A 12578-nucleotide genomic window follows, 5' to 3' on the forward strand; every position below is an offset into this window, starting at 1 on the left:
GACTAGCAAGGGAGCAGAAAACTTAATTGCTGTATTTTAGTAAGCCTCGCCGCTACAACACCGATCAGCAAAATGTGGAAAGGGTGTCAAAAACCTAGACAGATGCACTTGTTCCCTGAAGAAAAACCCGGAAGCTAGAAGCTCACCAACACTAACATACCAGATGGAGGTATCGACACCACCACTATGATATTCACAAGGAACACACTAAAACAGTACTAAGCCACAATGAGTAGAGATCAGTGCAAAGCCTTTATTCACACTCCATGCACAGCTTGGCATTCTGGATCCAAGGTCTAGATCTCCACACAGCCACCAGCACCAGAGCAGAGACCACAAGCACAGTGGAGGCAGCAACTACCAGCAGCCCATAGCTCAGGAACTGGGGTGCTGTGGAGAGAAGAGCTTTAGTGAGGGGTCAGACACAGGGAACAGGATCAGACACTCAGCCTCCATCCCTCCTCCCTCACCTTCAGGATGGGAATCCAGCCGATCCAGAGCTGGAAGCTCAGACCCAACCAGGATCACTTCCCCACTGGACACCAGCGCAGTTTCTCTGGAGGAGTCCTGTGCCACTTGAGCAACAGCTCTTCCTGCAAGAGGACAGGACACCAGCATGAGGAAAGGATACACACAGCTGACTGGCGCACAACCGCCCTGTCCCCAGAGAACTCACTCCTCCTGCCACAGGTGGGCACACAGCGGTCAGTAGCGGTCGGCTGGCACACTGCTGCACTACAGTGGATGAACACCTGGAGAGAGCAGAGCAAGGGTCACTGCACAGCCCAGGACCAGCCACCACCTCCTTCCCCACAAGCTGCTCCCTACCTTCTCCTTCAGAGGAACCTGAGAGGCAGGATCCACAAAAGTGAACATCTGAATCATGAAGCGCTGGTAGTGCGTTGGGTACGGCAGCCCTGAGGAGCCACCCACAGGGATCAAGGTGGTCTGGTAGTTGTCACCTCCATAGGGACACCTGCAAGGACAGCAACAGGGAGGGTGAGCCCTGCCACAAGGGGACACTACTGAGACAAGCCAGTCAGAGCCACAGGAGTCAGGTTACCCAGCAACCAGAAGGCTCCAGCTGGGCTGGCTGAGAGGACTGGGAGTGGAAGTGGCCCAGCAGTCCCCCAGGGTCAGGACAATGTTGGGGTCAGCCCTGTTCAAGATGTGGACCTCCACATACACAGGATCCCGCAGCACCTTGGTCACAGGGTAGTCCAGGTCACTGTAGTAGGAGTCATACAGCTCTCCTGAGGACAAGAGCAGCAGTGGGGTTCAGCAGAAGCCCCATACACTCGGCTCACACAGCCCAAGACCTGACAGCTACCTCTTGCAATCCTGAGCTCCACACGGAGAGGTCCTGGAGACACTGCCGGAGGGGGTGGGGAGACCGTGTACACCACAGCCTGCACTGGAACAAGGTCATCGTCTGCATACCTGCACTGGAAGAACAGCCTGGAGAGAGAAGCAGGCAGTCATGGGATCCAGACGGGACCTGGCAAGACCAGAACACTCTGGGAAGCAGCAGCAGCTGCTCACTCACTTGTAGAAACTGTCCCTTGTGATGGAGCCAGCAGGTCCCCCAATCACAGCAAATGTTGAGGACATCATGTTCTCATACACCACAGCACCACTTCAGCCTGGAAGATGGACACATGAACAAGGTCAGGAATCACTACAGCAGCAACATCCTCAGCTGAAGGATCAAGCCCCTCACCTTCATGCTGGTGCCACAGGCACTGACTGGGAACTGGAACATGGCAAAGCCAGCAGTGGTGCTAACAGGGCCACAGGGGGGACTCCTGCCCCCCTGCAGGCTGACTGAACCCAGGCTCAGCGGAGGGCTGGTGGCATTCTTGGACACGACCACCACAAACTGGCCATCCCTGGTGCACTGGACAGTCACTGGAGGAAAGCAAGAGCTGGTAAACCAAGCCTGTTAAGCTCATCATAGAAGACACTCAAGATCCCAAAACCCACCTTCATTCCCATAGTAACAGCGATTTTGGCTGGTCAGATCAAAGCAGCAATTTTTAGCTTCACAGTCACTTTTACCGATAGTCAAGTTACCACATGCTATCTTATCACTGTCATTAACCAGGCACTTCTGAACCTGAGCTAAAGAACAATCCAACACCAACAAAAACAACACAAGGTGCAACCCCATCCTCCCTCTAATCATTGACTTCTCCATCGTGAAACTCGGCGAGGAGCTGCAGATAAGCGGCGCTCAGCTCCTGAAATACTCGCTGCGCCCTGATTGGCTGAGGGCGGCGATTGGAGGGCTGTAGGGCCGGAGCGCGCGCACGAGGATTTCGGACACTCAGAGGGTCGTCAGACTCAGCTGATTAATCACAGAGCGCCCTGTTCGACTGGAACGAGCTATCATGCGCGTTAGACCAAGGTCTCCGACTCAAAACTAAATATGTGTGGCGTCTATTGCTTCTTTTAGTGATGACCTCGTCTCACATGATCGTTTCGATCCCTGAATGACTTGTTGTGTTTAGCCAGACGTAGCTCACACGATGCGATGATTGCCGCTTCCCTCTTGTATTAGGCCACGTGAAATCCGACTGCCGCTAGCTCAGATTTTTGTTTTTCCACTTTTCTTTTTACTTTTAGCTAACTCGCTATTAGCGGGAGAGTGTGCAGTTTTGAAATGTTGTTCTGTATTTCCCTTTTTCACGTAGACTCTAGCATTGCAGATTTGAATGCGAAGGTATAAAAAGTAATCATGCTCCCTTTCCTTGTGGTTTTCGGTCTCTTTGCTTCATAATTTTCGCTCAAACACTACAACTACGAAATAGGCAATCAGATTGGTCAAACAGTTGGCGAATTTGTCGCGGCCAGTCCGTTTCGCTCCACTATGCACAGTAGCGAATGTGGGGCTCGTGCGGCAATAGCCAAGAGAATGCTCCTGGGTAGCGCACACGGTGCCTTTTTTTCTGTCGGTCAACACTCAGGGAAGAGACTTTTACAACCCATTCGACAAGAGTTAAACACACACAAGGGCAGTAAGATGTATGACATTCCATGCACAGATCCGAATGGATTTTTAGGCTATCGAAAGAAAGAAAAAGTAGCCCATTTCTTTTATGCCAAACATTCTTGCGATCGATCGGCTGGTCGATTACCCCCGATTTAAAGTGTCAATTTGTCTCGAACTTTCTTTCTATAATTAATTTATAATCTTCAGTTATACATTTTCTAGCCTGTGCAGGGGTCACATTTCGGCGTTTAGTTGAACGTTCATTTGAATATTAATTGAAAGACGCTTGATACAAACACTGCGTCCTTGCGTAAAGAATTAATCGTTTCGCTACTTTATCGACAACGCGTAGAAAACTCGGGGAGATGCAGGAGTACTTGAACAAATTCGTCCGTCGTTTTGGCGCGAATGTTTTCTTGAAAGACCGGTAGAAGCAGACACTCGGCGACCGTAACAGGGGGCAGGCGACTCCCCCGGACAGCAGAGAAGGTTAAAACCGACAGTTCACCGTTTTGTGCTAAAACGCCGGAAGAAAACAGGGTCCATAAAACCACTTTAATACCGGGTCTCTCCCCCTTGTGACCGATATAAAGCTGGATAATAAGATACGGGAGACACCATACGGCGCTTCTCGAAAAGAGTAGGGGTGTAACCCCGGTGTCCTGGCCAAATTTCCCCCCTGGCCTTTACCCCATCATGGCCTCCTAATAATCCCCTTCTATGAATTGGCTACATTACTCTGCTCTCCTCCCCACTGATAGCTGATGTGTGGTGAGCGTTCTGGCGCACTATGGCTGCCGTCGCATCATCCAGGTGGATGCTGCACATTGGTGGTGGTGGAGGGGAGTCCCCATTACCTGTAAAGCGCTTTGAGTGGAGTGTCCAGAAAAGCGCTATATAAGTGTAAGCAATTATTATTATAATATTCACTGCTCCTGGGAAGGGCAGGAACAATCGCTACCAGCACTGACGAGAATCTCGGTCCCTAGCGTCCCCATGTAGTTTCACAGAAACTCCTACATTTTAATCCCATATTCCATGGAACAAAGGGACAGTAAAGTCCTAAAATGCTCTCTGCAAGGATACTGTGGAGATGGCACAAGTGCTCCTGCACTAGTAGGACTCTCCTCCAGGCAAGCTTGAAAGGGCAGCTGTTCCCCCTGATTTGATGTCCCTGCTCTTCTGCCATTGAGCAGATACTAAGGAACAAGCCTGAGACTCCCACAGGAACAGCTGGTGTTCTTCCAAACCGCAGGTAGAGTCTGCTGGAGGAGCTGTAAGAAGAGTGGCCATAGCCTCAGACAGCACAGCATTCATACCCAACCCATACAGATCCCCCCTCCAGCACAGCAAGAAGCAGCTCATGACAAGAGACCCTTTGCAACCAGTTTATTGCTCATTCACATCAAGTCAGTTCATGGGTTTGTGTTGCTTCCTCCTGCGCAGGACTGTCCCCAGCAGAGCAGCACAGACCAGCCCCACCGCAGTCACCACACCAGCCAGGATCACAGCCTCCACAGGCAGGCCTGGAAAGAAAGCACAGAGGAGCCTCAGCAAGTGGGCACTGCCACGGAGAGGGGCCAGCCGACATGACAGCACCTCCTGCCAGTACCTGTGGACTTGCCCTCCTCTGCTCTTAGCTGGGAGCTCTGGCCTTCTGCCTCCACTGGCCTCTCAGCAACCTGCTCTTGCAGCACAAACACGGGACCAACAGTGGCATCAGCTTCCCACTCAGGAGCTGCAACAAGAGCAGGACAAGCCTGGCTGTAGACCACACTGCTTGACCCCCACTTTCCCGAGGAGATCCATGCCATGAGCGGCAGAGCAAGGGTGCCTTACCCCCTGTAGAAGCCAGGTCCCTCCTGCTCCTGCCACCCCAATACCTGGATCGTACACTTGGCACACAGCTCGAGTCACAGCAGCTGCAGACCTGGTCACTCCCATCCACTGATCTCCACCTACAGCAGGGACACAGGGTCAGAGCAGCTCCCTCACCTGAGCACCAGCTGGACACAGCAGCCCCCTGCCTCCTCACTGACCTGCTGCCCTCAGTGTAGCAGTCCTTGTTCAGGGAGTCCACACTCTGGGAAGCAGGAGTCACCTTCAGGTGGCAGGTGATGTAGATCTGCCAAGAGCACGAGTGGATCAAGCTACACCCAGGCCTCCATCTGGGGCTTGTAATGGAAATGCTGTTCCACAACCTTCACAAACCCATAAAAGCAGAAGGATCAAGTACTCACTGAGCTCCTGGCATCCTGATAGAACCTGAAGGCATCCAGCTTCATCTGCAGCTTGGTGTCCTGGGTTCTTGGCATGAACTGCGAGCTGGAGCCTGTGGATTTGGCGTCAGTCAGGCACCTGAAAGGAGAGAAGGCAGTGTAGAACTGGAGAGACGGCAGGTAGTATTCACTAGCTCAAGCCACCCGAGGTCACACCCACCCTTTGTTCTCAATGAAGGAGTAGCTGGGGGTGGAGGTCTGGTCAGGGACCAAGGTGGCCACGCAGCTGTCCACAAAGAGCCGAAGGGGCTGGTGGTTGGCCTGGGTGACGGAGGCTTCGATGTTCAGGACGTCCCCCAGGTAGAACACATTGGAGGACCTCTGGGAGCGCCAGTCATCTGGATGGGAAAGGAACCCCAATCTCAAGCACAGATCCCGTCGATCCAACTGCACTGGCTGTACAGTCACACCGTGCTTCATCTCAGGGGAGACCTACCACTCATGAGGCTCAGGGAGAAGTCCAGCAGATCCTCAGCAGACTTGGTGGAGGTGTAGGGGACCCAGGTGGGCTTCAGGGCATTGCTGCTCACATTGTGGAGCCTAGCACACAGGAGGCAGGTGTCAGCAGGGAGTCAAGCTCCAGGCAGGCAGCCCTGCTGCTCCTCCAGGACTCACCTCATGTACTGACACTCGATACCCACAACGGCGCCATTCGTTCTCACTATGGGGGTGTTGGCCAGCGGCTTCGGGGTGTAGTTGAGAGAGAAGCTGTACACCAGTTGCTCGTCCACAGTCTAGACAGATCACAGATCCAGTCACCCAACTGCCGAGAACCCGAAGCTGCCCAACGGCAGAACCACTTACACTCAGCACACTGCGACACGCCTGCAGCTCAGCCTCGAAGATCAGGAGCTGCGCCGCGGTGTCCTGCCGGGTGACCGCACAGTCTCCCAGGCTGAGATCCGAAGCGTTGATCAGCTGCCCGGTGCCGAACAGGTCTGTCTTGACCTGCACCACGATCGTACTCTCCCCGCACTGCGCCGACACAGCCCGGATAACCTGCTGCTTCTGCTGCCGTGGCAGCAGAGGCGAGTCCAGAAAGGCGACCCCCTTGCGCCTGATGCCGGATTGGACGTTAGCGCGGGCGCGCCATTGCGCAGCATCACACAGAACTGCGAGGAACAGCAAGGTCAACAGCCGAAAGGCGAGACCACTAGAAAACCACATCTTGAAATGAAAACAACTCGCAAAACCACGATACCTGCTGTTTGCGAGCTCCTTCTTTTTAAAGCCACCGAGACTTTCGCACGTGATGACGTTCAGGTTCGCAGAGTGAAGATTTTCACGAGGACCCGAACTCGGTCAGCTCACACGCAGGAGGACAGGATATGGAATCCACCCCGTGGAAAAGCCATTATAGTTCAAGTGAAGGAGGATCATGGAGACTCATTTCTCCTGAATAGACGGGTCATTGTTTACAGTGAATACTTACGGTTAAACACCGGGGTAAAGTTAGCTTGAAGTTCGAAAACGATTTTGGCACGCCTGTAGCGTTTTCACGACACAAGCTATTGGCTTGTGAACAGCATTCCCCTATCCCAGTGCATAGTGCCACATTAAATAGAAGCACGAGAAAAAGAGATTCAGAACGCAAAGCTGTGTCGGTCTTCTGTGTAAACAATCGGTTTGAAAATCATGGGAGCTGTTTTTAATAAGCTGCTGAGTCAAGAATATTTGAATCTTTCTGCTGTCAGTATTGTGAATATAGTTGACCCTTACCTGAATGAAAACAGGACATAAAGAAAGGGTTTCAGAAATCAAGCAAAACTTTATTCCCGTGCTTACAGTCTGGGTAATTGGAGACTGCGCTGTTCTGCTTCCTATGGTGATATACGGTTTTTTCGCACGAAGCCGTGTTGAGCAGTATTTCTCGCGTTGTGGACGTGTGTACACAGCGGTCCCCCCGGGTTCCAGTTAGTGCGTAATTACGCATCGATGAAAAACCGGAGGTTTAAAAAAAGATAATTAGCTCACTGATAGTTTGATGTAGAGGCTGTGGACATTTCCACAAGTCGTGGTCTTTAAAATGCATTTGGTTTGAAGGCGTTCTGTGCTTCCATTGCGAAGATATGGACAAAAGAATATTCGTGCGTGGTCCAAAAAAGTGCTAAAAACGACAATGTGAAGGCTATTAAAACATTCACAATGTACTTGATACACAAAGCAAGTGTTTTCGTAACCCTAGGAGGTTTCGTGAAAGCGCTACAGGCGTGCCAAAATCGTTTTCGAACTTCCGGCGAACTTTCCCCCGGTCAGTTACACTAGGACACTGGCTGTATTTTGCGGTACGTGCGTCTAATATTTCCTGTTAGAGCTTTTGCCTGCTGGCCACCAGATGTTAAGAATGATCTGATCAGAGGTGAACTAGTGAGAAAAGATAAGACCTGGTCCGAAAACGTCTCACTTTACATACAGTACATCATAAGATCTCATTATTGATTATGTGGGAAAGGTTTGCACAAATGATTTCAATGAATTTGCCGAAAATGAGATATTTCGTGGCTTTAATGTGTCCCTCTAGTGAAAAGACAAACTCGTAGTGATACAGTATTTCCTTCTCCAGATCTGTGGGCAGTGACGACACGTGTTTTGTCCCCCAGCTGAAATGTTGGTTGTGGGGACTTAAGGAGTCAGTCTTCTACAGTGGAAAACACGAATAGCTTTACTTTAAGTCTTCACGATAGCACACACACACACACAGTCATTGAAATCGATTTAGACTGATCTGAAGAGTGTCTATTGGGTTGGACTCCTGCCTAGTGTACATTCAGGGGGAGTTTGCATGTTCAGTTATGCTAGGAACTGGCTCATCTCCACCACTTTTATTGGACGTGGGCTGTAGAGAACTGGCTGAAAGTCACAATCATCTTGTTCATGCACAGCACTAGTCCCCAAGTTAAATCATGGTTTAATTTTTCCTTTGCCAGGTAGCTGAAGGAAAAACTAATTGTAATCAAACTAGAAATGTTTGGCTGCCTGGGTCCTGGTGTGTTGTTCTAAAGAACTAGAACAGGAGGGCATTGGCTGAACTCACTCAGAAGGGAGAGGGAGCAAGTTTGTCAACTTGCGCCCGAGGGCTGGAGAGATGAAAGAGGAATTGGTTATGAGCCCTATAGGTATTTCCCCCCTCCCCCAAAGTGCAGTCAATTAGAATCCAGGCCAGTCGAAGGAATATCATTAAGACCACAGACTCCAAGAAAAAGCAGTGGCCAAGAACTAGTGCAAGTACTTGTCTATGAAAGACGGAAAAGCACGGCCATTGAAGAGGCTTACAGGGACATCTTCACAGACACTGAACTACAGCACTTAATGCTGACAGAAGAGGGAAGCATACAAGACAGTACACAAGGGAGTTCAGAACAAGGCCTTTATTCATACTCCAGATTAGGCTTGGTATTCTGGATGTGAGGTCTAGATCTCCACACAGCCACCAATACCAGAGAACAGACCACAAGCACAGTGGAGGCAGCTACTACCAGCAGCCCATAGCTCAGGAACCGGGGTGCTGTGGAGAGAAGAGCTTTAGTGAGGGGTCAGACACAGGGAACAGGATCAGACACTCAGCCTCCATCCCCCTCCCTCACCTTCAGGATGGGAATCCAGCTGACCCAGAGCTGGAAGCTCGGATCCAACCAGGATCACTTCCCCACTGGACACCAGCACAGTTTCTCTGGAGGAGTCCTCTGCCACTCGAGCAACAGCTCTTCCTGCAAGAGGACAGGACAACAGCATCAGGAAAGGATACACACAGCTGACTAGCGCACAACCGCCCTGTCCCCAGAGAACTCACTCCTCCTGCCACAGGTGGGCACACAGCGGTCAGTAGCGGTCGGCTGGCACACTGCTGCACTACAGTGGATGAACACCTGGAGAGAGCAGAGCAAGGGTCACTGCACAGCCCAGGACCAGCCACCACCTCCTTCCCCACAAGCTGCTCCCTACCTTCTCCATCAGAGGCACCTGAGAGGCAGGATCCACAAAAGTGAACATCTGAATCATGAAGCGCTGGTAGTGCGTTGGGTACGGCAGCCCTGAGGGGCCACCCACGGGGATCAAGGTGCTCTGGTAGTTGTCACCTCCATAGGGACACCTGCAAGGACAGCAACAGGGAGGGTGAGCCCTGCCACAAGGGGACACTACCAAGACAAGCCAGTCTGAGCCACAGGGGTCAGGTTACCCAGCAACCAGAAGGCTCCAGCTGGGCTGGCTGAGAGGACTGGGAGTGGAAGTGGCCCAGCAGTCCCCCAGGTTCAGGACAATGTTGGGGTCAGTCCTGTTCAAGATGTGGACCTCCACATACACAGGATCCCGCAGCACCTTGGTCACAGGGTAGTCCAGGTCACTGTAGTAGGAGTCATACAGCTCTCCTGAGGAGAAGAGCAGCAGCGGGGTTCAGCAGAAGCCCCACACACTCAGCTCACACAGCCCAAGGCCCGACAGCTACCTCTGGCAATCCTGAGCTCCACACGGAGAGGTCCTGGAGACACTGCCGGAAGGGGTGGGGAGACCGTGTAGACCACAGCCCGCACTGGAACAAGGTCATCATCTGCATACCTGCACTGGAAGAACAGCCTGGAGAGAGAAGCAGGCAGTCATGGGATCCAGCAAGACCAGAGCACTGTGGGAAGCAGCAGCTGCTCACTCACTTGTAGAAACTGTCCCTTGTGATGGAGCCAGCAGGTCCCCCAATCACAGCAAATGTTGAGGACATCATGTTCTCATACACCACAGCACCACCTTCAGTCTGGAGGAAGGACACATGAACAAGGTCAGGAATCACCACAGGAACAACATCCTCAGCTGAAGGATCAAGCCCCGCACCTTCATGCTGGTGCCACAGGCACTGACTGGGAACTGGAACATGGCAAAGCCAGCAGTGGTGCTAACAGGGCCACAGGGGGGACTCCTGCCCCCCTGCAGGCTGACTGAACCCAGGCTCAGCTGAGGGCTAGTGGCATTCTTGGACACGACCACCACAAACTGGCCATCCCTGGTGCACTGGACAGTCACTGGAGGAAAGCAAGAGCTGGTAAACCAAGCCTGTTAAGCTCATCATAGAAGACGCTCAAGATCCCAAAACCCACCTTCATTCCCATAGTAACAGCTATTTTGGCTGGTCAGATCAAAGCAGCAATTTTTAGCTTCACAGTCGCTTTTACCGATAGTCAAGTTACCACATGCTATCTTATCACCGTCATTAACCAGGCACTTCTGAACCTGAGCTACAGACCAATCCAACACCAGCAAAAACAACACACTGTACAACCCCATCCTCCCTCTGATCATGAACTTCTCCACCGTGAAACTCGCCGAGGAACTGCAAACAAGCGGCGCTCAGCTCCTGAAATACTCGCTGCGCCCTGATCGGCTGAGGGCGGCGATTGGAGGGCTGTAGGGCCGGAGCGCGCGCACGAGGATTTCGGACACTCAGAGGGTCGTCAGACTCAGCTGATTAATCACGGAGCGTCCTGTTCGACTGGAACGAGCTATCACGCGCGTTAGACCTAGGTCTCCGACTCAAAACTAAATATGTGTGGCGTCTATTGCTTCTTTTAGTGATGACCTCGTCTCGATCCCTGAATGACTTGTTGTGTTTAGCCAGACGTAGCGATGATTGCCGCTTTCCCTTTTGTATTAGGCCTCGTGAAATCCGACTGCCGCTAGCTGAGATTTTTGTTTTTCCACTTTTCTTTTTGCTTTTTTTCTAACTCGCTATTAGCGGGAGAGTGTGCAGTTTTGAAATGTTGTTCTGTTTTCCCCTTTTTCGCGTAGACTCTGGCATTGCAGATTAGATATCATGCGGGTTAGACTAATGTATCTGACTCAAAACTAATTTATGGCGTCTGTTAGGGTAACCATATTTTGTTTTTCAAGAAAGAGGACGTGGGGACGAACATCGACACTCGACACATGCCTCCAAAGTAATGAATCTTTATTACTTTTTCTAATCAAAAATCAATTTAAACTCTAATTTTGATTAATCTTCTTAGTAAACTTTTAAACACTTGCAGGGATGCTCTTTCTCTTCCATATTGGCAAACAAGGAAAAAAAATATAGCCCTATTTTTAAAAGTTTTTTTTTCATTTTAACAAAAGTCTTAACATCTGAGGAAAAAATGAGGACATCATAACTTTTGCAATCAATGAGGACTTCTCCTAAATGATCGATTTGGCTCTACCTTTATTTCTATAATTCATTTATAATCGTCAATTGATAATGTTTTAGGCCAGGCGTTTAACTTATTAACGTTCATTTGAATTTGAACAGAAAAGACGCAGAGTACATTATACTGCGTTTTTGCGCTGTATTACTAAACATCGTTGTTACTCTCCCCAACGAGCAGAAAAGTGAGATGTAAGAATATTTCAACATGAATTCGTCCACTGGTTTGGCGCGAATGTTTTCTTGAAAGAGCGCTAGAAAAACACGCGGCGGCTGTGACAGGGGCCAGGCGACTCTCCCGGCCAGCGGAGAAGGTTAAAGCCGCGAGTTCAGCGTTTTGTGCTGAAACCCCGGGGGAAGACTGGGTCGACAAAACCGCTAGAATACCGGGTCTCTCCCCTTGTGAAAGAAACATTCGTTTCCTTGTGACCGGTATGAAGCTGGATAATACGATACCCGTTTGTGAGTAAAATGCTACTGCTCCTGGGAAGGGCAGGAACAATCGCTACCAGCACAGACGAGAATCTCGGTCCCTAGCGTCCCCATGTAGTTTCACAGAAATTCCTACATTTTAATCCCATGTTCTACTGCCCAAAGGGACATGGATTCGTCCAATATACGTACATACACGGTACAGGGAAAATACGGCTATACGTAAAAATACTGAAACGCTCTCGGCTGGGTCTTTACACCCACCTTTGATGTCCAAGAAAGGGATCTGTATGCTAGATCTCCAACCATTTATGTATAATGATCATATACATTAGAATTTCATTCTAGACGAATTAAGGACCACATTTGTGCATCTAAGGTATGCATTTAATAGGTGTATGTTCAACATCTTCTCCTCAATAGATGAACAGCCCTAAAATCCTCTCTCCAAGGCTAAGGTGGAGATGGCACAAGTGCTCCTGCACTAGTGGGACTCTCCTCCAGGCAAGCTTGAAAGGGCAGCTGTTGTTCCCCCCGATTTGATGTCCCTGCTCTTCTGCCATTGAGCAGATACTAAGGAACAAGCCTGAGACTCCCACAGGAACAGCTGGTGTTCTTCCAAACCGCAGGTAGAGTCTGCTGGAGGAGCTGTAAGAAGAGTGGCCATAGCCTCAGACAGCACAGCATTCATACCCAACCCATACAGATCCCC

General features: G+C 50.6%; 3 protein-coding genes and 1 long non-coding RNA gene across 4 annotated transcripts; all 4 read right to left on the minus strand.

Annotated features, from left to right (window-relative positions):
• Positions 1 to 233: 233 nt before the first annotated feature.
• On the minus strand, positions 234 to 2226 carry LOC138237776 (zona pellucida sperm-binding protein 4-like). The gene is made up of 7 exons (XM_069187621.1): positions 1984 to 2226; positions 1721 to 1908; positions 1064 to 1257; positions 829 to 976; positions 677 to 752; positions 471 to 593; positions 234 to 390 (listed from the first exon to the last, which is right to left on the minus strand). Exons 1-7 carry the CDS (start codon positions 2195 to 2197, stop codon positions 254 to 256), a joined length of 1080 nt encoding a protein of 359 aa, XP_069043722.1. The 5' UTR covers positions 2198 to 2226; the 3' UTR covers positions 234 to 253.
• Positions 2227 to 4402: 2176 nt separating this feature from the next.
• On the minus strand, positions 4403 to 6438 carry LOC138237777 (zona pellucida sperm-binding protein 3-like). The gene is made up of 8 exons (XM_069187622.1): positions 6076 to 6438; positions 5887 to 6005; positions 5708 to 5811; positions 5432 to 5609; positions 5233 to 5350; positions 4988 to 5117; positions 4605 to 4730; positions 4403 to 4518 (listed from the first exon to the last, which is right to left on the minus strand). The coding sequence occupies exons 1-8, from the start codon at positions 6436 to 6438 to the stop codon at positions 4403 to 4405; spliced, it is 1254 nt and encodes a 417-aa protein (XP_069043723.1).
• Positions 6439 to 8624: 2186 nt separating this feature from the next.
• Positions 8625 to 9134, minus strand: LOC138237833 (uncharacterized). Its single transcript, XR_011189146.1, has 3 exons — positions 9062 to 9134; positions 8856 to 8978; positions 8625 to 8776 (listed from the first exon to the last, which is right to left on the minus strand). It is a non-coding gene; the product is annotated as an uncharacterized lncRNA (long non-coding RNA).
• Positions 9135 to 9217: 83 nt separating this feature from the next.
• Positions 9218 to 10607, minus strand: LOC138237832 (zona pellucida sperm-binding protein 4-like). Its single transcript, XM_069187677.1, has 5 exons — positions 10356 to 10607; positions 10093 to 10280; positions 9918 to 10015; positions 9716 to 9843; positions 9218 to 9361 (listed from the first exon to the last, which is right to left on the minus strand). The coding sequence occupies exons 1-5, from the start codon at positions 10555 to 10557 to the stop codon at positions 9324 to 9326; spliced, it is 654 nt and encodes a 217-aa protein (XP_069043778.1). The 5' UTR covers positions 10558 to 10607; the 3' UTR covers positions 9218 to 9323.
• Positions 10608 to 12578: the final 1971 nt, after the last annotated feature.

The sequence above is a fragment of the Lepisosteus oculatus genome, chromosome 3 (assembly GCF_040954835.1).
Source record: "Lepisosteus oculatus isolate fLepOcu1 chromosome 3, fLepOcu1.hap2, whole genome shotgun sequence".
Lineage (NCBI taxonomy): Eukaryota > Metazoa > Chordata > Actinopteri > Semionotiformes > Lepisosteidae > Lepisosteus > Lepisosteus oculatus.